Source organism: Antedon bifida, chromosome 7 (assembly GCF_963402885.1).
Source record: "Antedon bifida chromosome 7, ecAntBifi1.1, whole genome shotgun sequence".
In the NCBI taxonomy this organism is placed as follows: Eukaryota; Metazoa; Echinodermata; class Crinoidea; order Comatulida; family Antedonidae; genus Antedon; species Antedon bifida.
This window is the reverse complement of record NC_136232.1, coordinates 13,940,499-13,963,383: the sequence shown is the minus strand read 5'-3', so window position 1 is coordinate 13,963,383 and position 22,885 is coordinate 13,940,499. Positions and strand designations below refer to the sequence as shown.

General features: G+C 32.8%; 1 protein-coding gene across 1 annotated transcript; it reads left to right on the top strand.

The window, feature by feature from the left end:
* Positions 1–10,620: 10,620 nt before the first annotated feature.
* LOC144849179 (ankyrin repeat and BTB/POZ domain-containing protein 2-like) lies at positions 10,621–22,552 on the top strand. The gene is made up of 16 exons (XM_078706209.1): positions 10,621–10,833; positions 12,969–13,868; positions 16,876–17,037; positions 17,240–17,432; positions 17,579–17,731; positions 17,885–18,050; positions 18,273–18,362; positions 18,627–18,822; positions 19,161–19,290; positions 19,598–19,748; positions 19,860–20,102; positions 20,209–20,314; positions 20,410–20,597; positions 20,803–20,871; positions 21,254–21,367; positions 21,750–22,552. Exons 2-16 carry the CDS (start codon positions 13,028–13,030, stop codon positions 21,945–21,947), a joined length of 3,000 nt encoding a protein of 999 aa, XP_078562335.1. The 5' UTR covers positions 10,621–10,833; positions 12,969–13,027; the 3' UTR covers positions 21,948–22,552.
* Positions 22,553–22,885: the final 333 nt, after the last annotated feature.

Genomic DNA, 22,885 nt, shown 5'->3' with positions numbered 1-22,885 from the left:
TTGTCATGGTGACTGGCAAAATTTTGACGAGATATGAAATGATATACGGGATACTTAATATTTTTGTTGTCCGCTTATGAGATGAGAGTCGTCCTCCAAACTATTTTTTAAATTTTGCATCTAGCATCTGTGATATCTTTCACAAATTAAACAATAAACGTGTGAACATTTGTGAAGCAATACAAAATTTTCACAAAAAAAATTTGTGAAAATTTTCAGTGAAATGATGCCCTCATCTGAATGCATGTTAGAAGGGTATGTCTTGGTCTCCAAGGATTCTTATTTTTTCCAGCCTTTTTCCTTTGCCCGATGGCTAGAGATTAATTTTCAATAGTGCTGTTCACTTGATTTCCTTAGGTAATCTAGATGATCGATCAGAATTCCTTCTCTTTTTGCCACACCAATGTCATCATTAACATGTATAAGATTAACCCTTCTAACATCAGTGTATCCAATCAATGGACTTTTCTTGTTATCCGTTACAACAAATTTTAGCTCTATGACTCACTGCTTGCTGGATTACACACACATCCATTGGCGATACCATAAGTTCTGAGTTTTGATCCATTCCACATGGTAAGCATTTTTTCTTCTTCGTAAGTTTTTTGCATATTTCATAGGTATGGTACGGTAGCTCCAGTATCAATATAGAATACAACACTTATATACTTATTAATCAACAGTTTACATTTCAGATCACTGTGTTTCTTATCATCTCCTACATTGCTTATCCAATCACAGTCCTCATTTGAGAAATCTGAATCCTGCACATAAGCAATTTTCTTTTTACTTTTTTGTCCCTGTTGACACTTGCTGGCAAAGTGATTAAGTTTGCCACACTTTAAACACTACTTGCCGTATGCTGGACATTGCTCTTTATTCAATATCATCACACATCTTAATATGTTAAAAGTTATAGTTATTTTGTTATTGTTTACCTTAAAAAATAAAAAATAAGGAAGGGAGATTTTACGTGACCATTATGATAAGGCATGTGTGGCGGCCCATATGAGGCCAACTGTTCTGTAGTTTGTTGGTCACTAGTGTTATAATATTAAATGGATATACATGAACGTCCTTGTTCTGCCTCATTGTTATAGCCTAGCATTGTTACGTGTGAACAATTTTGCAAAATAAAGAAAATAAAGTACATTGATTAATTATTGTTGCAACTAGTTTTTAGATAAAATAATTGAATTCACTATTTAACGGTATTTTGTTACTTTAGACAAATAATGAAGTGTTTCTATAAACAAATGAAATATTGCTAGCCCTTTGTCTGTCCATCACAATATTTGACTCATAATTGGCAAACAATTGCATCTGTAGGAGTTCAGTCAATTACACAAAATCAATTGTAGATCAACACCGTCATATGATACTAGCATCTTCATGTCTACTGTGCAAGACAATGTGGTATGGCACAAGACAACAAAACATTCATTTTGTACATTCATTATTCTAACTAGTCAAGCGGATATTTCGTTTGTGTCAGTGAGGATATTGACTTGTTAAACAAGTGTTTTAGGATCAACAAAAGATTGTCTAATATTATATCATCATGTGTTTAATGAAGTGGTGAATTATTAATTTATGAAATCATTGTTAATTGCGAATGCTTTATTCCACCTGTTGCTTTCAGTTTCTGTCTTTAATTGAGCTGGAATTTAATTTGTTAGGTATCAAACAGGCGATACTCTTACACAAGCCTGATTGGAGACAATTTGTTTGTGAAAACAATCAAGCAGCCGGTCCTGGGTTTGGATGAACGTCACCAGACAGAAATTCTTTCTTTTTTGCCTCTTATCTTCATCCTTTTTATCGGAGAACAAAAGAGACAAGGGTTAACCATTCATGGATTCAAAAAGGAAAAAAAGTTGTTTATTAAGTTATTTGTAAAACAAGATTTCGGCTCTAACCAATAACCAGTGCGTATACTCCCTAGCGAGGGCGAAATTGAATTTCCAGGTCCTTTATGTATTTCATTTAGGTGAAGATATCCTGCAATTTTTAAAATGAGGCTAATATAATGAGCACATATTATAATGAGCACATATTATAATGAGCACATAAACACGTTTCCATGCATTCTAACCAAAAAAAGAGAGAAGAAACCCATGGTACAGTATTTGATCACTATTTAATTCTGGATGACAGCAGTTTCTATGTATAATTTTGAATACGTTTTCGTGAAATAGCTTAATCCATGTTTATTAATTAACCTAACTGTTGTAATTTGCTTACCAGAATTTGTGATCCACTACAGCTTGCATGACTATTGAATGCAAATCCTTTCTGTTATGGCAATCGGCTGGATTTAAATGTGGTGCAATGATTGGGATGTGGGTCCCATCAATAGCACCTGCGCACTGCGGAAACCCTTGTCTGGCAAATCCTCGTATTGTTTCATCTAATCAGTCATCTGATGGAAGAGAAATGTATCGGTGGAACAAGATTTCCTTGATAGCTGAACAAACCTCCCGAACAATATTAGAAAGTGTTGAAATTCCAATACCGAACATATTCGAAATTGGTCGGTACTGCAAGTCGTTTCCTATATTCAGTTGGTTCACACCAATTTGTTTTTTATCCAACTATGTCCGCAATTCTTCTGCAATAAAAGCGAATGTTCCCTTGCACATCCTAAAATTTCTTCTCCAGTCATTGTTCGTATAATTTGGTATAGTTACATCCCAAAATACACTTCCATGTGCACGTTCTTTCACCCAAAGGCGCCGATCTCAAGAACAGCCATGATCAGTTGCAGCGGCTAGGATGATTGACCCCACCATTTTCTGATGATTTCGCATTCTTGAAAACCGTCTCAGCCTGGCTGATTGAAATCGTAGATGACCACGTCTTAAGCGGTTTGCAAAATGATCTTGTCAATTGCAAAAAACGTAAACTGAAACATTCTGTTTGTAAATTCAATATGCATCGTAAACAGGAAGGTAATAAAATAAAAATTAAACGGAAACAATTGCATGGAACGATCGCCACCTGCCATATTGAATTTTTATTTAAAAATTCACCCTCTACAATCTACATTAAGCGTGCCCTCTTTTCTGTAAAGACGATAATCTTACTTCCTTGAACCCTTTCACACCAAAAGTTGTAAAATTGCCACAATATTTCCATCTGTGAGAACGGGTCTAGACCGGCAACAACGCCAGCTTACTTACCCCAATGTTGCCGAAGTTCTGTGTGAAAAGGCCTTTATACCTGTCTGACCTAGAAACCAACAACTATAAACACTTTGGGATGTCCCTAATGGGACATTAATCTTCCATTCTAAATGGCACACTTCCCACTTAAATTTTGATTATTTCATCACTTCACACTTTCTTCCCATATTGCTGCTGGTGTCTGGTAGCTGTCGCGCGACTACACTGACTCCTCCAGCTTTAGCTGAAGTTGGAGCTAGGAAATAATCTACTCAGATCAGATTTCTTAGCTCCAACAATTCAAATTAATTAACTATAAAATGTAAAATACTTTTTACCTCATTCAAATCATCTGTCTTATATTCATTTCGACTTTTGTCTCGAAATTCCGTCTTTCAAAGATAAATTATCATAAATTTCGGTCTTTCCAACAAAATCTTCTTGGAATTCTGTGTTTTCGAAATAAATTATCATGGAATTCCATCTTTCCAAGGTAATTATCGTGGAAAGGCGTAAATTATCTTAAAAAGCCAAGTGTATGATTGACAGGTCATTATTAAAGATTTCAAATAAAGCATCAATTGAATTATTTGTATAGAATAATGTAGTATGATCCACGAACTAGATAACTTAAGTGTGTGTGTCACAAACATTAGATAAGTCATTAACAGTAAACATCGACCAATAATAAAAAATCTCACCCATGTGGCACCCCACAAGCTTTACTCTTTATTTTGTATTGATTTACAGTACACAGAGAATATCTTTGATGTCAATAATAAGGTTATACATGTATATGCTCGACTCCTTGGATTGTAGGCCTACTGCTGTAGATCTTCATTGTTTGTCTGTTTATGGCACTGGTATGAATTCGGTATTGCATTCTTGTAGTAGCTTGGCAATTAAGATAAACCAACCAGTTATGACAGTTTTTTACCTTTTACTTCCACTACCTTTGCTGTTTGGGCAGTGCTTTGATGAGAAATCTTTCTTATTGTTTGAGGTAAAAATTTATTTACAATTTGTCTATTTAAAGCCAGTATTTACATTAGTGGAATTAGATGGCTTGTAAAATATCGTGTTTATGTTTTAGTAATAAAATGAAGCAGAATATTGCAGCTCTTTATGCACCCAACCCCATGCCCAAATATTATGTATTTTGTAGCTTAGGAATAACGAACACATGAACGTTTCTACAGTAATTTCAATTTAAGTAAGTAGGTTATTACATAAACAATCTAATTAACCATGTTGTTCTCTTGATACCATCTGGCTAAACTTTGATATGACCCGAACAAGTCTGTCATGGAGTCATGAACAGTTTATATGTGCATTGTTTAATACAGTTAGCAGTTTAGCTAATCTTGTGTTGAACAATGGATTAGCAACACCTCTGATGAACTAGACATATGCACCTTTGGGTTCACCCAGAGGGCCTGCAGATGGCACAAATTCATGAATAAAGTAACAATTTATGTTTTTCTTATAGAAGATTTCACATACCCTCACATATAGTTAGGTGGTTTTTTTTAACTGAACAGTGAAATTTACAATGAAATTCATAATAATACAGGTAAAAATTAGGTCCCTGTATACTTCAATTGCAACAGGGTTCTTTTATCAGTATCAATTCAAAATATCTAGGGCCCTTAAGTAATAAATGCAAGCTCCTTGAGTAACACTTGATGGTTTGAGCAGTGTGTATCATGAAATAGTAGGACGTTTTGGCCCATTCAATCCTGTTTTGGAAATAAATATCGTCTGTGGGATAGGAGTGTGCTCCTTGTATTATATGCAACAAGATGTTTTATTAATAGTATTATGAAACATGAAATGGAAAAATGATTTATCATTACAAATTTTTATTTGAATTCTATGTTAAAATAATGAATTAAAAAAAATCATTTTTACAAATATAATGTTAACACTTCTGTGTGGTCATAGATTAATATTGCAACTATCTTTTACAGGAAATCGTTTTAACTGTAAAAATATATTTGTTAGCTACATTGATTAAACTGTATGTAGTTTTTAGGTATTTTTTGTTTTCTGTGCTAGATTTGTTCATGCATGTAATACTTGCTGCCAATTATAAACTTTAATGCTGGCACCGACAAACAACTAACTTTCAGGTTAGTTCAACTCAATCACCTGGAATAATCACATAAGTGCTGACCAATCACCTGGAATACATACAACTTTCAAAGTTAGTTTTCCAAAGCTCTTTGAATATCAAAACACACTGATTAGGTAATGCAAACTTGGCTTAATAGACGATGCAAAGAATGTGAAACAAACTTGATAGCAATATGGGTAGACCCTGTTTCTTTTGGGAAGGTTAAAATACAAAGGCCTAATTTTTTACGGTATTTCTTGCTAATGAAATGGCTGACACTCAATTTTTCATTTACTTATAATCTAGCTCATTTTGAATGTGAAATAAACATGAACTCAACTCAATGAATGCCCAAGTCCACATCATATTTTGTTGAATTATGTATTGTTGATATTCTTCTTTGTAAGACAGCTTATGTAAAGTTGGACTTTTTACATTGGCACCTTCCTTGGTTGCAACCACACTTTATCATTTCCAATAAATTCTGTGGTGCTGGGTCTTGAGTCATCCATTTCACACTTATTTCAGTATTATTTGCATGGTGGCAAACATTTCTCCGATGCTGTTTTGCAAAATGATAAATACCTTGATTCATTTTCTACATTAATGTGCCCATAAAGTTTTCAATTGAAACAACTTCTACTCATGAGATATTGAAAATTATGAGCCTAATTCTTGAAAAGCATGGTAATACTCGGCATTAGATTTTTCCTTTACCATAGAAGACGCTGGTCGAGTCGATACAATGCAGAAAGGTCATGGGTCAATCTAGCATAAGGAACTTAAAATACTGATGGTTAAACATCATTTTCTGGAATTGTTGCAGGATTTTTAGGATGCTAGGTTGCTTTGTTTTACAACATCATTCTTCTCAACTTGGAGAGTGTTTAGCACTGCCCAGTTGGCAGGGGAGGCGTAACATTGGGCTTCAGTCAGGTGAATCGGAGGCAATTCAATCCCATCATGACTCTTGAACTTCATTGATGCTTCTACTCTGATACGGGTAACGTTCAGTGTTTTGCTTGGTTGACTACTTGAAGTAGCTCACTAGATGGCTGAAGAAATCCTGTACTACTTCAAACCCTCTTGAACCATTACCAATCCATCCGTCAAACACTCCAATCGCTATCTCATCCTCTTCTTCTCAAGTGTCTGTCATATGGCAAGCCATCTGAGTACACATTCACTTTCTTTTACGTCGGCTTAATTTCAAAGTAGTGATTTAGGCATGACAACCTCATTTGATCCATTTTTGCTGCTGTTTCAGGCCACATGTATATGGTTTGTTTGTTTTATTTGATTTCCACAAATAATACATAATATTTCTTTATACTGTAAGTAATTAGTCTAAGAAAATAAACTATAAGCAGAGACCACCATTAACAAAATAGAAAAAAATTAGGCCTACACTGAGGTTATAGTACAATAATTAATTAGATAAATAAAATAAATAATAAGATGTTTAGTGTTGGCACTATAGACTGAATATCACTGAACTGAGAAAAAAAGGCTGCAATGAAAAAATTGTATTCATAAATAAATTATCAACACCAGTTTTTATGGAACGCCGTTGTGTACTAGCATACACAATGCTAGTACTAGAGTCTGCCTATAGTATATAGTATATAAGAATCACAGTTTTTTTATTACTTGGGTAGCTTCTTGAATGTCATATCCACTGCTTGTGCCCATAGAATGTCATATCCACTGTCTACTGCTTGTGCCCATAGAATGTCATATCCACTGTCTACTGCTTGTGCCCATAGTTGAATTGGGGATTTATTTATCTCTGTCCTTATCTTATGATGACAATGTGCTTCTCTGAACTTTTCTAGGTATACAGTACTACGGAAAGATATTAAAGAAATTAAATTTAATACCTCAAACATATCTTTCCAGTGTCTTTCAATACGTTGGTTATGAACACTCCGTCCTGTTAAAAATGCATCTTCACCGTAAAGTGATACCATATATTTTGCCACCAGGGTGTTTTCCAACCCCATATCCGTACGCACCTTTGTAGGGATGCCGTAATTACTAACAGCACCCAGGAATCCTTTCAATACGGTCTCTGCTCTATTATTGGCGCTGCACTTACACTATCAAGCGCGTAAAACCGTCCATTGCCCCATGTACCACAAATCGCCATCTGTGACAGATAATATTTACAAAATTAAAACAATGAATATCAATCAAAGTTTTGAAGGAAACAGACCCTTAAGTTTTGATAAAAATGAACACTCCCAGAAGACATGCTCATACCAATCTAATTTGTAATGTTTCTTAATAGGTTAAAGGTCAATGCTGAAAAGTACTGTAACATATGATTTTGTTGTTGTAAATATTATTATTACTATTTTTAATGCTTTAGATTTACTACTGACATTTACGGTGTTTATAAATTATTGTGTGACAAGGAAGTTTATGATTTAACCAATTATTAGAAATAAATTGGAAACATCTTTAACATTCCAAGTTGTGCCAACATTTGTACATTTTGGATATAAAATGTGTATAAAGTGTTATGTTTTATGCATTGGTTTTGATCTTGTAATTGCCATCTTGTGACACTATTTTTATTTAATGATTTATACTGAGGATTTTTCAGTAATGAATTCAAGTGGGGACCAAGCTCTTTTTTAAACAAATCAATCAGTAAATTTTGTGAAAAAAAGTTTAAATTGTATATTTTTATAATATATTTATTTATAAAGTGGTTTAGAATATTTTGCTATTAACCTTCTATTATGAGGAACACTGTTGTCAGTAATATAAACATTTTCTTCTCTCTTTTTATGAATATTTTAAAGTTTATATAAAATGTGTCTGAGGGCCCTTAAGTTTACTAAACCAGGGGCCTTCCCCCTGCGTTACACCACTAGGCAAGCCTAATTATCCAGTTTTGGCAGAGTTGGTTATATTCATTGCAAAGTAATTGTATGTTTATATGTTAATGTAGTTACTTATTTTTACCATATTATTTTAGTTGAATGCTAATTGTACGTGATGTTTTTCATCTGTCTAAAAATTGTACGTATTTCATTTGCCTTTTATGATTTTAATTGATGAATAAATATACCTTTGAATAATTTTATGAAAAGAAGTTTTGTTTTGTGAATTCCTAATATTTCATGCTGTCTTGTGTTTATTAATTATACCATAAATTGCAGTCCACATTTTATAAATAGAAGCCATTGAAATACTGTGTTATTTGTAAAATGACATATTTTGAGTTCCTAATACGTGACTAAATGGCTTCAACAATAGCTGTAGTAGTATGTGTATTATGAGTTATTGAAGCATATACCATATTTCTTTAAACTTTTTAAATACGGGTATTATAGAGAGGTGGGGTAGTAAATTACCTGTTTTAAATGTGAATTCAAGCAAGTATCATTGTTGAATAAGCTGGTGATTATCGCGGGAAATAATACTGCAACGTAACCAGACAATAAAAGTGTGATATTTGGTTTAAATTCAAGAAACTTAGGTAAGTATATTTACCAAATTACCTTTATATTGAAGAAACGACACTTAAGTTTTGTAGTGAATTTTAAACTGCTGATATAAATTTATACTGTAATAATGTATTATTTTTCTGTATTATTAAGTGTTAAATATCACTATTTTTCATTACAATAATATTGTGAAATCTTTAAGCGCTGTACAAGACACTGAGAGAAAAAGCTAAACCCAAACCGAAGTATGGAAATATGCCCTCATCTCGGTCTCAAATTGAACCCTGGTGAGCACCAGTTGTGTCTTGGTCATCCCGGACTCGGGCGCCTCCTACCCCAGTAAAAAAAATGTTTTAATATATTTGGTACATTTGAAAATCTCAATTTTTTTTAATGATGTCCTACCAATTAACTATTATAACAAATAAAAAATGAGAATGTCATTTAAAATGATAGTATAAAACTACTCTGTTTTTAAAAAGACTATTATTTACTACAGAGATTAAAATCTCTGTTTTTATTGTGAAATGCTACTAAAAACTAATAAGATTAATCATTGTTATTTATTGTATTACTGTATCCAGGTATGTTTACTTTATTTTTTGTAACAATTGGCCAACTTTAATCAGGTTCATTGTCACAAGTCGCAAATTTCAGTCTCTTTATTCCCTTATCAGGTAATGTTTATCTTTCACTACAGTGTTTGTGTTTGTTGAGTTGTTCTCAATAGAATAATTAGTGAAATACCCACAGCTTTTCAATGGAAATTTATCTTGGGTTGTTAGAAAACAATCTATATAGAAATCCATATAATCTGTTTTTTCCCCATTATTTACAATGGTTTTTGTATTTACTTTACTATAACTTATTTAGGGTACATTCAGACTCGCAGCTTAAATGTACAAAGGGTCAAAATAAACAGGCCTTTTCATAAATTATATATTAAAAGATATGACTATAAAAAATGAAAGATGTATCAAAGTCTATTACAAGAGTACAGTGTTTCATATTCTACACCGATTTCTATAATTTAACTATATATATAATTGAATATATGGTGGGTAATTGTATATATATAGCCAACTCTCTTGAACCATCCATGAGTCACTCAAAAAATATAATTTTTACATAGGCCTAGTAAACAATATTTTGGACCTGAATGACTTGTGGTATTTGAGCTGGTCCGTTGACACTTTCCATTTACGGTAGGATCATCACAAAAGGAGAGAATTACATTTGAAGGGTTTTATATGAGGTGTGGTAAATCTAACTGGATTAGTGTTCTGAAATCTTTACAAAAGTTGCATTTGTCATAGAAGAAGATTATGATTGATGAATCAGAGAAACAACTTGATATAATTTGTTAACCACTAACACCATATGCCAAGCACTAAATGAAGATTAATAGATCCTGCTCAATTCAATGTGCTGCACTCAATTTAATAACTACTAAGTACTTTGCATCCATAACCAACAATATAATTATTAAAATAAATTAATTAATAATAATTATGGCTATTTTGGTGTTTTGTATGGCACTTTGAAAATCACCACTTGTTTAGAATAGGTATGAAGTAAAGAAGGCATAAGCCTACAGTAACATTGCAAAACTTAATTTAAGTCTAAAGGTTGCGTACAATATTGATTGAGTAGGTTCCAAAATAGAGGCTATAAAAATTTATTTTGTTTTTAATACAATTATACAGTATGTAAATTCCTTGTAAACCCACATCAAGCTGTACCATAAAGTCTTGTGCATATAAATTACTATAAACACCCCTATTCTAATAGTGAGAATGGTCCATTGCCTATTAGCCAATCAGAATTAGCCTTGCCTAAGGGTCTACTTTCGTTTTCATTGCTAAATAGAGAGAAGTGCACAGTTTAGTAGTGTGAAAAGTCTTGATGCTTGAGTTTAGTGAGACATTAACTAATTAAGTACCAGTAAAACAGACAGATTTATAAAGTAGCCAAGGACCTAGTTGCTTTGTAGTTGTTAGTATTAAGGCAGTGTACATACATGCTGTAATATCAGTATTCTACAGGATATAACATGTGTGTGATGATTTTACTAATTTAATTTTAGTAATTAAAGGTAAGATATAAGTTACTTCATTGCAATATATGTAGTAGTTACTAGTAGTAGTAGAGACTTTTCATTGAAACAAAATAAAGTGATGATAGTGTAGTGAAGTTAGGCCTTCCTATTCCAGGACCACATGTTCAGTTCAGTTGCCTGGACATTTCTTTACTCATGCCTGATACAACTCATATATGAGGCCTAAGTTTAGAAAGCCCAGATTTATTTTGGTATTCCAGTACAGCAATAAAGGGTCCTACTAAGCACTACACAATGATACATACAACATTCCCCTAACCCTAGATGCATCAACATAACCCCTGAATAATTATTACCTCACTCCTAAATATAACAGAACCTACCCTCTAAATACTACCTTGTGGATGTGGTGTTTAGTAGTAGGAGCAGTATTAGAGGATGGATGGAGCTGAATAGCTTTTACAAACCATCAAAAACTGTTAATGAGGCTCTAATTTCATTTTTGTTTTAGCTGTAGCTTCATAACGTTTTTCAAAACCTTGTCTTTCTCATTGTTGGAGAGAAGTACAGTAGAAATATTTTGAAACTAGGATACTAATAGGTTGCTCATAATCAGCTCAACATGGATTTCCCAGCTGCATTAAGTGTAGCAAGTGTTTGCACAATTATCATACCACCCGCAGTTGTTGCTACTTTTTAAAATAAGTTTCAATAACATTCACACGTCTTATTTTTGTTCTTAATCTGCCTATTCACTAAGCTTATTGTAACAATAGCATACCATTCTCCACAAGTTTAGAGAAAAAATAGTGTAAACACAATGCTACAATGGAAGCAATCTATAGATCGTGAACATTTGGTGGAAAATCTGCTTATAAAAACCTTGAACTAGTCTTTGTTTGGGGAATTTTGTAACATTCCAAATGTATTCAACATGTTAGGTGGCAAGGTGTTGTTTAATTATTATTTTATTAACAGTTGATTTTAAATGATGTTATCAACAAACTGAGGTACAGATTTTTGACATGATAAATTGGTTGTATTTGTCTTTTGAATTTTATGTGTGCCTAAAATGGTTAAAAAGATGTTTCTGGTCCAGATGTATCCAAATACTTGATACTTTTCATTAGAACTGATAACCTATGCAAAATGTAGGTAAAAAGAGGTGTACACACTGTAGCACTAAACATACTGTACTGTAGAGTGAATTGTGAAAAGCCTGCGCAGCATGCTACAAATAACAATCATTTTCTATTCATCAACAAAAAATGGACTGGCTACACTTAAATTATTTTAATAATCTATGAAATTGTCATATATTCAATACTGTACAACTATGTCTTTTCTATAAACTTCAGAAGCCTTGAAACTTGTCTGATATACAACCTTCCAGAAACTTACATAGTACAACTACAAGTTGTGTAAGTTTGTATATTGTTTGTGATTCTATCAAAGTAAACTGTATTTTCAAATTTAGAAAACTATGGGATCATTTTATTATTTTTATCCATATCAGTTTTGTGTATTATAAAAATTAATAGTCATGGTCATCCTATTTTATATTCATATAAGTTTGTGTTGCTGCTTCAAATTAGGCATGTGAAATGTCTAGACAAGCATGTCAAGAACATTTATTTTTATTCATACAGAACACTGTTAATTAATACTATATACACAAACTAATGTAATATATATTATTACAATCTGTTTTTAATTTTTCTTTACCAACCAGTATGCTTGTTTTATGTTACAATTAAATACAAGTTGACATGTTTAAGTTGTAAATTTATTTTAAAGTTAATTGGCACACTGAGCCGTGTAACAGAAGAACATTTCACTTTCTCCCCAAGGAACTGTTGGCTAACATATCTTTAGGGCTTAGACTTGCAATATGTTGCTATGGGCATGGTTCATATGCAACAATACAGTATTTAGAACATACGGTATTCTTTTGGCTACAATAAACTATAGTTTTAAATGATTTACAGTACAGTAGTATTGATACCTACTTTTACTTTCTGGAAATTATAAATTATAGTAGGCCTTCACTACATATTGTGTTGAAATTAAACTTCCACCACAATTCTATATTTGTCATATTTCTGTTTTCTAATATCTTTTTTTCTTTTGTGGCAATTTTTGTAGGTAATTGCTTGTGTTTTTATTTTCAGGTCTCAAATTCAGTGCTTTAAGAAACTTCATTTGATGTTATACTGTTGCAGATGTTAAAATGGCAGGTATGATGGGCCTAAGCTCAGCATTTGAGCAAATGCATTTCTCAGTTGATGGTTCTAACTCTGGTTTGAGTAGCTGTACTACAAGTCATTCATCTCATTCCCGCTCAAACTCTTCCATGTCGAAGACTAACATTCAAATCCTGCAGGAAAATAAACCAAATAATCAGGGAAACTTTGACACATTGAACACAAGTTTTACAGATGACAATGAATATGTTGAAAAATTTAGTCGCATGGTAGATTTGGAGCGTGTGCCATGGAACAACCAACACATATTGATGGTATTGCAAAATACACGTACACGGCACGTTAACGAGAAAATACCATTAGACATTGTACAACGATTGTCGTATCTCCTCCAAAGACCCTTGCTAAGAATTGCCAAGGAAGCAAAACGTTTAAGCTCCGTTTATCAAAAATGCAGTAAAAATGAAATCCACACAGCTATAAAGATTATCTTCTCTCAAACGTTGGCTGAAAGTTGCTTAAACTCTGCGCTCAAGGCTCTCTCGTTATATCAAATGAATGGAGAACAGTACAAACAAACTAAAAGCACCCGTGCTGGACTTATTTTTTCAGTTGGTAAATTCTACAGGTGGCTTGTAGATACACAAGTTGGACTACGAGTTCATGAGTTGTCTGCAGTCTATCTGGCAGCATGTATGGAAAATTTATTAGTGGAGATGTATAACAGAGTTTCAATGAACACGTACGAAATGCAGGATAGACCTTCGTTGACAATAGATTTACTAGAATATGGAATTGCCAATGACTGTGACCTGTGGGGAGTGCTGCAGCCATTTGAACATCTTGTTTGTGGACGTAATTCTACAGGTATAGTATTGAACAATTCTGGTATAAATTTTATTCTGTCTTACAATTTACTTTAGAATGTTTTTACCTTAGAAACAAATTTCTTTTTATTATTATATAAGATTTTTTAACCTTTTTTTAATTTAAAAAAATTAATTATAGGGTTTATGTAGTATATTTTAAAGTTTCATTTTTGCATTAGTGATAAATATTGAATATTAAAATATTTAATATTAATCACTAATATTTAGTGAATTATAGTTGAACTCAGATCACCATGACAGCTGTTGTGGTATGCTTGGTGTGTCTGTTGTGTGACTGATAGTTCCTGGCCCGGTTCATAGATCATGTATACGTGATTTTAAACGTTTTCAACTTGTCCTCCATGGACTTCTAAATAAGCCCCCCACTGTCAACAAAAGTATAATGTGATCAAGCAAGATATGAAATTACATTGCCAACAGCAGTGCAGTGAGTCACAGATGTGCTTGATTGCTCATCACTTATTTTGTCTCACCTCATTTGAGTTATGATTGTTTTTTAAAAGCTGCTGCCATCCTTCCCATTATTGTAATTGATAATGAAGTTGAAAATAATAGAAGATCTATACAGTTTCATATTATCTACTGTAGTCTATATATAATTCCCTGCACATTTTTGGCACAAACATATCCATTGATAAATCACTAATCCACGCAAGGTAATATAGCACATTGTTGCCATTCTATAATCTAAATCACAATAATATTTTTGTATTCTATAATAAGCTTTTTCAGTAACTTTTTTCTACATTTAAATATATCGCTTTTGACTTTGACTACCTACAAAATAAAAGCTCAGACTTTAAATAGGCCATTTTGCAAAATTGTAAGGGGACAATGTACAGTATCTTTAATACTGTAATGATTCTTATAAACAAATTAAGCTACAGTATAACCTTTCTTGATGGTTAGGCTTCTGGCGTACTACTGTATTAAAAATTATTAAAAATTAATTAGAAAATCATTGAATTATCTGTTAGATATAGGCATTCTCACTCAGTTTTTTTGAAACAGCCAAAATTGTGGTTTTCATGGCATACTTGACAACTTTAAAAAGTTATTTCACATGGCTTTAGTACTGTAGGTGCGTTGTAATGCTGAGGCAGATCAAGGATGTTGTGAAAGCTACATTCACACTACGTGAAATGGAAGATGGCACCATTTTTTTTAAAAAATCATAATATAAAACTTTTACAATGGAACAAGTATAAATGTAGCTTTAAAAGTACTGTACATACATAGCATAGGTTTTGAACTGGTACATTACCTGCTCGGAATCATGGATCCATATTCATGTACAGTAGGACTAAATGTAGGGTACAGTACTTCGTTTTCATTGATAATGTTCAATAATCAATGCCTGTGATGAGAAACATGACACACCCTTAAATGAGTAATGTAAGAAGTATAGTGTAGGGGATTATGTGGGTGGTAATTATAGTAGGCGTAGGGATAAATCAAAGGACATATGGGTGCAATTCTTCAAACAAAATATTAAAACTTATTTTCAATTATTGTTACTATCTATGTGTTCACTATTTTTTTACCTCTCCCGTGATAAAGTTATTTTAGATTGAAAATCTTCGGTGCTTTATTGTTTTGTTTAGTTCTCTTGAGAATTGAGAGATAATGTTTCGGCATGAACAAGCACACTTAATACACCGCTGGTGATCGTTTTTTGAAGATTTAATTGGTTACTAGAGATGGCAATGATTATCTGTTTAAACACAACCAAACCAACCATGAAATGAACTTGGTATTATTATCCCAAGATCTACTATAGAATATGTGACCTTTAAGCATCACTGATTTAAAACATCTTCGCTTAATCATGTTTTCATTGTAGGATAAATATATTGAGGAATTAAATATTTTAAAATAAGACACCCACTTCTCATTGAATAAATAATTAAACATAATATACACTGGTAGCTTTAACAAGATCATCTGGATAAAGGTAATATATCTGACAAAGAGTACAATATAAGGTGTTAAAGTCTGAATAAACCGCGTAAACAAGTTATCTATTACTTTATTAGTAGTAGGAGTTCAGTCTTTGGTGGTCGAGGCGGCTTTCATCTTTTTTTATTGGCAACATTATTATTGCTCATGAATGATTTAGGGTTTCTCATAATCATAAAGATATTATTTAGTATTTTAGAAATATATACAAATATATTTTTATATTTCCTTTAAAATGTATGGATTATATAAGTGTATGCGTGTATGTGGTGTTGATATTTGTATGTTCTACACTTAGTTTCAGTTTCTGATTTAACTTATTAATTTAATACAAAAGTACTTTTACAAGTAAAGATTGAAAGAAAAATATGTATTTTTTAGCTGAACTTCCTGTTCATACACAATGTATATTGGCTTTAAAGCAATAATGATAACAAAACCATTCAAAATTATAAAAGCAACAATCACCTTTTACATCGTTTTTAAGTGCTTCTGTACGTAAGTGCTTTAAGCACTTCTGTCTGTCAATTTAATAAGGAATATTTTTACTTTTCAAAATAATGTTCGTATTTTCAATTTATTTTAATACGCAATATTATACTGTAACTTGCATAATAATATAATTTAATACTCCGCCAGTGAAACAGCATAGCTCTATGGTAAACAAGGCCAACAGCCATTAAGTCGCGTGCTACAATGCATAGTGATACCAGACCGACCGACAGACAGACAGACAGACCGACCGACATAGTGAACTATAGAGAGATAAAAAAAATTAACCATGACAAACAACTGTAATAATTATCTTTAGTAATGTAAATTATACAAAATCTGATATTTGTAGCAATGCAATTTTCAACTCAGAGAAACCTTAACTAGCGCTGGCTTTTTGTTCTATACCCTTTTATACGCTTATGAATAAATAAATGAAGGTTAAGAATTGAAATGTATTCAAGTAAAATGATGTTATTTGACATGTTCATTAATTATGTTATTAAGTTTTTAAATATTCATTTTTTCTTTAGGAGCTCTTGCTCTGCCACCTGTAAGTGGGAATTCTAAAACTGGAAATGAAACAAATAAAACCAAAAGCAGGAGGGAAATCAAAACAAATGGAAGCTTGGAGATGTCTAAAACACTTGAGCAAAGTCTTCTAGCAACGTGTGTAGGAAGCATCTCTGAACTAGGTAAGAGTACTAAAATGTTGAGAAACAAGGATGCTATCTTCATTGTTCTTAAAAATATAATTGTACTAGGCATGCTTTGTTTTCATACTCTACAAACAATGTCAGTAGGCCTACATAGCAGTTGGTCTATTGGTATTCCAATTTTGTACAACCAACTTTCTATTTATGTGCAAATTTTAACCTTCAATTGTTAATGTTTCAGGTGATCTTGTTTGTCGTGCGATGCACTATCAACAGAGTAAGCAACGGATCTCAAGTAATTTAAATGGTCGTTATTGTACAACATGGAGTCCTGATGCACTTCATACTTTATACTACTATATGCGCTGCCATCAACTTGAAATTAATGAAAATCCCAACTTGGAACCACCTGCTATTCAAATCAACTCAGAACGGTAAATAGTGTAATAATTTTTTTTTTTGGCTGCAGTGCAACAAATTTCCTCAGCTCAGAAACTGTATGATCTGCTTATGGCAAACTACTACTACTCATAATTTTATATAACAATACTAATTACATATTAAAATATTTGATTTACAGGCCATACACTGTGCTCCCACCTCTCATGGAATGGATTCGTGTAGCAGCTGCAAACTGTGAACATCGTCTTAGCTCTTTGGTGGATGTTGATGATGTACGACAAGCTGCCAGACTTCTTTTACCAGGCATCGATACCCCTGTAAGAACCCTAAGGTACTGTATGCTAATTTTATTTTTCATGCCTTAATTTTAACAAGTTAACACATTATTAATACTAAACTACTGCTACACATATCCTATGAGAGCTACTAGAAAGCTTCTTATGAGCTAACCTGTAACTAAACTTTTCGTTATGTTATTCAATAGAACTGATGATTCATTGTGTTCCTCTCGTCATCTGGATGCCAGTCAGTCAGCCAGTCGTTTCCAGCAGGACCTTGGTTTTAGAATGCTAACATGTGGAAGGACTGACCTTGTCGGTCAAGCAATCGCAATACTTGGGCCTAAAGGAATTAATACTGTCAATGATCAGGTAAAGCTTGTGAAATCCAACATTATTTTACTATTTGCCTTTTAGAATTTGATCCAATTTCAAATACCCATTGCATCCTGTATTCATGGAAGTATCATACATTGTATCGTCATCATATTTGTTTCTCTTCACTTCAGTTTTATGTTTTAGTTTTTCCCCTTTAATTTCTATAATTTTATAGAGAGATCTGTAAAAATTATTATTGTTTCTCATATTTTACAGGGATTAACTCCCTTGATGTTTGCCTGTGTAAGAGGAGATGAGGCAATGGTACAAACGCTTCTGGATCACAAGGCTAATCCTGATCTTCCAGTAAGTTAATAATGCCATGCATCGAGGTGCAGTTCAATAATGTCATGCATTGAGGTGCAGGTCAATAATGTCATGCATCGAAGTACGGGTCACTGATTTATGTGATTCTCCAGTGGTTGCAGTCTACCCTTTTGTAATCAAAAAAGTGGTGCTTATTCCTCAGTCTTTAGTGTTTCTGATCTGCCAATGCTAAAGAGTAATATTTCTTATTTATCAATCAATATAATTATATTATATAAAATTAAATGTTAAAAATATTTTCAGGTACCAAGCTCTTATCAAAATTATCCGTGTGCTCACTCAACAATCCGACACTGGACGGCGCTATCATTTGCTGTAGCGTATGGCCATGTATCTGTAGCTAAATTGTTGTTAGAAGTTGGTGCTAACGTTGAAGGTTCAATACAAGATGCTGAAGATAACTACACTGATTCTCCACTTCAACTAGCTTCAGCAGCAGGTTAGTAATGATACCTCTTTCACATTCCTAGGAAAACTCTGGAGTTTGCTGGGCGAAAATGGTATTATATTTCAATATACTGTACACTATGTTATCAATTTTAATATGTCAAATGAAGCTATTTCTAGAGAAAATGTCAAAATACTTCCAGTTTAGCTTGTTACCTTTATGATAAACTGGTGTAAGAGATATTTGAGGTCATTGAAATCTATATGTTAGGAGAGTACAGTATGTAGGCCTAACATATTTGTGCCATGTTTATAAATCGTATCTTCTTTTCTCACTTATGCTTCTTTTTGCATCATATTTAATTGATAATCCATTTTTACTATTCACAGGTCATTATGAACTAGTCTCTTTGCTGTTGTCTTATGGTGCTGACCCTTACATGACCACGGTGCATAAGAACGGAATTACAACCAAAGGTCACAGTAATTCGTTTGCTTTGGCTGCTGCCCATGGCCACAGGTAATGATCAATACTAGAGTTTCTATATTCTAGTAGACCACCTTGCTACATTCTCTGAACAGAGATGTTTGTGCTCATTCGGATAAAAAACAAGGCCAACAGCCATAAGTCGCATGCTAAAATGCATAGTGATACCGGACCGACAGACAGACCGACCGACATAGTGAACTATAGAGTCGCGTCCACGCGACTAAAAATCCAATAGAAGAAACAGAAAACTGTCCATCACCCTGTAAAGACATTTATTTATTTTCTTTATTTTATACTTATGAACAATTGCTTAAATTTGAACATTTTCCATTGGCAGAAATGTGCTGCGCAAGCTTCTAGAGCAGCCAAAGTTTGTCAAACCAACTGATATTTTGTCGTTAGAAGAGATTTTAGCTGAAGGAAATGATTGTACTTCAAAGGAAAATGATTGGAAGTCATCACCAGCCAAGATCACCTCTGCTCTGCAGGTAGATACATTTGAAGTCTCATTTTAGCATTACGTCAGTAATGTAAATTAAATGGTACACAATAACATTTCAGTCTATATTTTATAAACAATGATATTACTTGTTTTATAGGAAGCAATGTACAACAGCTGTGAGCATGGTTATCTTGACATTACGATGGAGTTGAGGAGTATAGGTGTTGCCTGGAATATAACAACATGGACCAATGCTATACTTATGGCAAAGCATATCCGTAGAAAGACTGTTATACAGTGTCTATTAAGAGACTTTGACTCTATCAAGTTTGACGAATATGATGAACAGTTCGTGGAAGAAGGAATTCCGCTATTGTTTAACATTCTTAAACAGAGCAAGGTATGGATTTTATAGTTAAACATTTATAAAATCTTATAGCTTTAAAAAAAAAACAGCACATTCAGTGATAAAGTCTAATATGTTAATGGTTTTATGTTGTTTGTAGAAAGACGTTGCTTCAAGTCAAGTGGCATCCATATTGGCCAATCTCTATGGCAGTGGACCGCTAAGCCCAATTGAGCCACTGAAGATTGTACAAAGTGCTAGAATAGGTATGTATATTATTGTGATGTACCTTCCTAAACAATAGAACACTTCTTCATTACAGCAACTGATTTACATTTTATTCTCTATTTATTTATAACAGATCCTCAATATGTAAATAATCGCGAGATGTCGGATGTAACATTCATTATTGAAGGACGGCCATTTTATGCTCATAAGATTATTTTAGTGACCGCATCAAAACGATTCAAGGCGATGCTGTCTGATAAGTTCACAGAGGGCAGTCAACCATGTGTAGAGATTGTTGACTTCAGATATCAGATATTTAAGGTAAAATTGTAAATAATTAATTAATTTAGATTTGAATTGAAAAGCGTTGAATTCAAGTGCAACCTCCTCATTTTTTGTGGTACCAAATTACTGGGTATGATAGAAATTACAGTATCACATATTATATGAGAATATTTTTAGAATTAGAATGTTATAATTGTTATAAAAATAACCTAATTTAATATTTTGTCTTTGATTGTTACAGCTTGTCATGCAGTATTTGTATTATGGCTCACCAGATTCCCTCAGAATCGACCAGGTTGATGTTCTTGAGGTAGGCTAACAATATTTGTCTCATAATCTTGGTTCCCACTTGAAAGCAATGCAAGGAAGTATGATTAGAATTATTCTGATTAACTAAAGTAAATTTCAATTTTACTAATTTTACTTTAGCCAGTGCCTTAACGGCTATGAGCTCACTAGCCCACTGGCCCTGGAGCTTATGGGAGGGCCACTTAGGGTCCCTAAACCAGGGGCCTCTGCATTACACCACTGACTTCATCTCAATTCATTTGGAGTTTTTGCCATAAATCATAACCCCACATTTAATTTTCGATGGTATTTAACCAACATTTCATGCTGAAGTTACTTACTTATATTTCCACTATCATTATTTTTCACGGATCTTATTATTGAATTGAATATTTTATTTATAGTTGATGGCTGCTTCTAATTACTTTATGTTAGAAGGATTACAAAGACACTGTGAAATTTTGTGTAGTCGCCTTATAACGTGTGACAACATTACTACAATCTACAGACATGCTATGGTAAGTATAAGCGGATACTCTCATGAATAATCTTGTAAATAAATAGATTAAAGTAGTACTGAAGATGGCCTTTAGTAACTCCATTGACACACAGCTAAGCTGTTGACTGCGTGTTAAAAAATCAACCTGTGGTGTCATGCCGCCTGTAATTGTCCAAAATCGGAGTGTTGCCTCTCAAGTGGTTTAGGCCTGGTCTAGCCACTTGTTAAAGTAGAATAATACTAATGATTGTTTTACATTCATGCAATAGTACTAATAATTCTTTTTTTCACCTCATGAAATTATTTGTATAAAAATTTAAGTAACCTGTGTGATGTAACAATGTAATAAGATTCTTAATTTGTTACAAAATGCTAAATATATCTTTTTTTTATCTTCTTAGCTTTACAATGCTGAATGCTTAAAAGAATTCTGTCATGCGTTTCTCCTTACGTACATGGTAGAACTACTAGACACAAATGAATCATTCCGCAAGATGATGTTTACCAACAAGGTTCAGAATCATGATGTCATACGTAGTCTTGAGAACTGTCTTGCTAAACGGTTGTACTGCAGATTTCACCGAAATTCAACAGTATAATTATATATAATGTTTCCCTAATTGCATTTAGTAAAACTATTTTTGTAACAATTTTTAAAAGGAAATTCTACATTGAATCAAACAAACTTGAAAAAAAATTTCTGTGAACACTGTTCACATTGTGTGTGCTTGTAACGGTAACAATATTTCTTGCTTATGTATGTGATAGTAAAAACATTTCTGTGTTAATGCAGGGTATAATTTGTATAGAAAGACAGTGAATTTATATTTATAATGATAAACAGACATGATTTAATGTTATGAATAGTGTTTATTAATATGTAATTTATTTTATTAAATTTGTGCCAAATATTATAGTTCATTAGAAGTAGCTAAGGAAACGAAAATGTTAACATTTATTTATTATTTTTATTATTTAGCCTGTTAATATTATTTTGTGTAGTTTCTAAACAACTCAAACACGTCTTGATCTGTTACTATTGTTGCATTTTTTTGGATGAGTATTAAGAAAATATTTCAAAGAATGCCAGTCACTTTAGCATCGTAGGCATATTGTGTGACGCGAATGAAAAATATCTAGTTTATATGTAAAAATTTAAAGTTTTGTTGTTTTTAAAGAAATAAAGTATACACCTTAAATAAAATATAGTTTTTTTTTATTGAATTGTTAAAATGTAATTATGAAACAATACAGGAGCAAACTAATTTTGAACTATTAGTTTTTTTAGGTGATCTGCACTAGTCTCATCACTTATTGTGTTATGTACTCTTTCAACTTTTTTATTCTCCCATTGCAGCCATTACCTCAAACATAGGAACACAAAATCTTATTTTTTGACCACCAGATAGAACTTTTGTCGATGTCATCAGATCCATGCAGCATATACTTCCAGTTTTATTCTTTGATCATAAAATTTATAATGAAACGATACTGCTTCATGGCATAAAGCTGTCTACACTATCAAACTAGTTTGACA

What these genes read in the sequence shown, in the direction of transcription:
- LOC144849179 (XM_078706209.1), top strand. Translation starts at nt 13,028, where the DNA reads ATGGCAGGTATGATGGGCCTAAGCTCAGCATTTGAGCAAATGCATTTC. An exon ending in AGGCTAATCCTGATCTTCCA is followed by an intron (nt 18,363 to 18,626) that starts GTAAGTTAATAA and finishes AAATATTTTCAG; the next exon opens with GTACCAAGCTCTTATCAAAA. An exon ending in CAATCTACAGACATGCTATG is followed by an intron (nt 21,368 to 21,749) that starts GTAAGTATAAGC and finishes TTATCTTCTTAG; the next exon opens with CTTTACAATGCTGAATGCTT.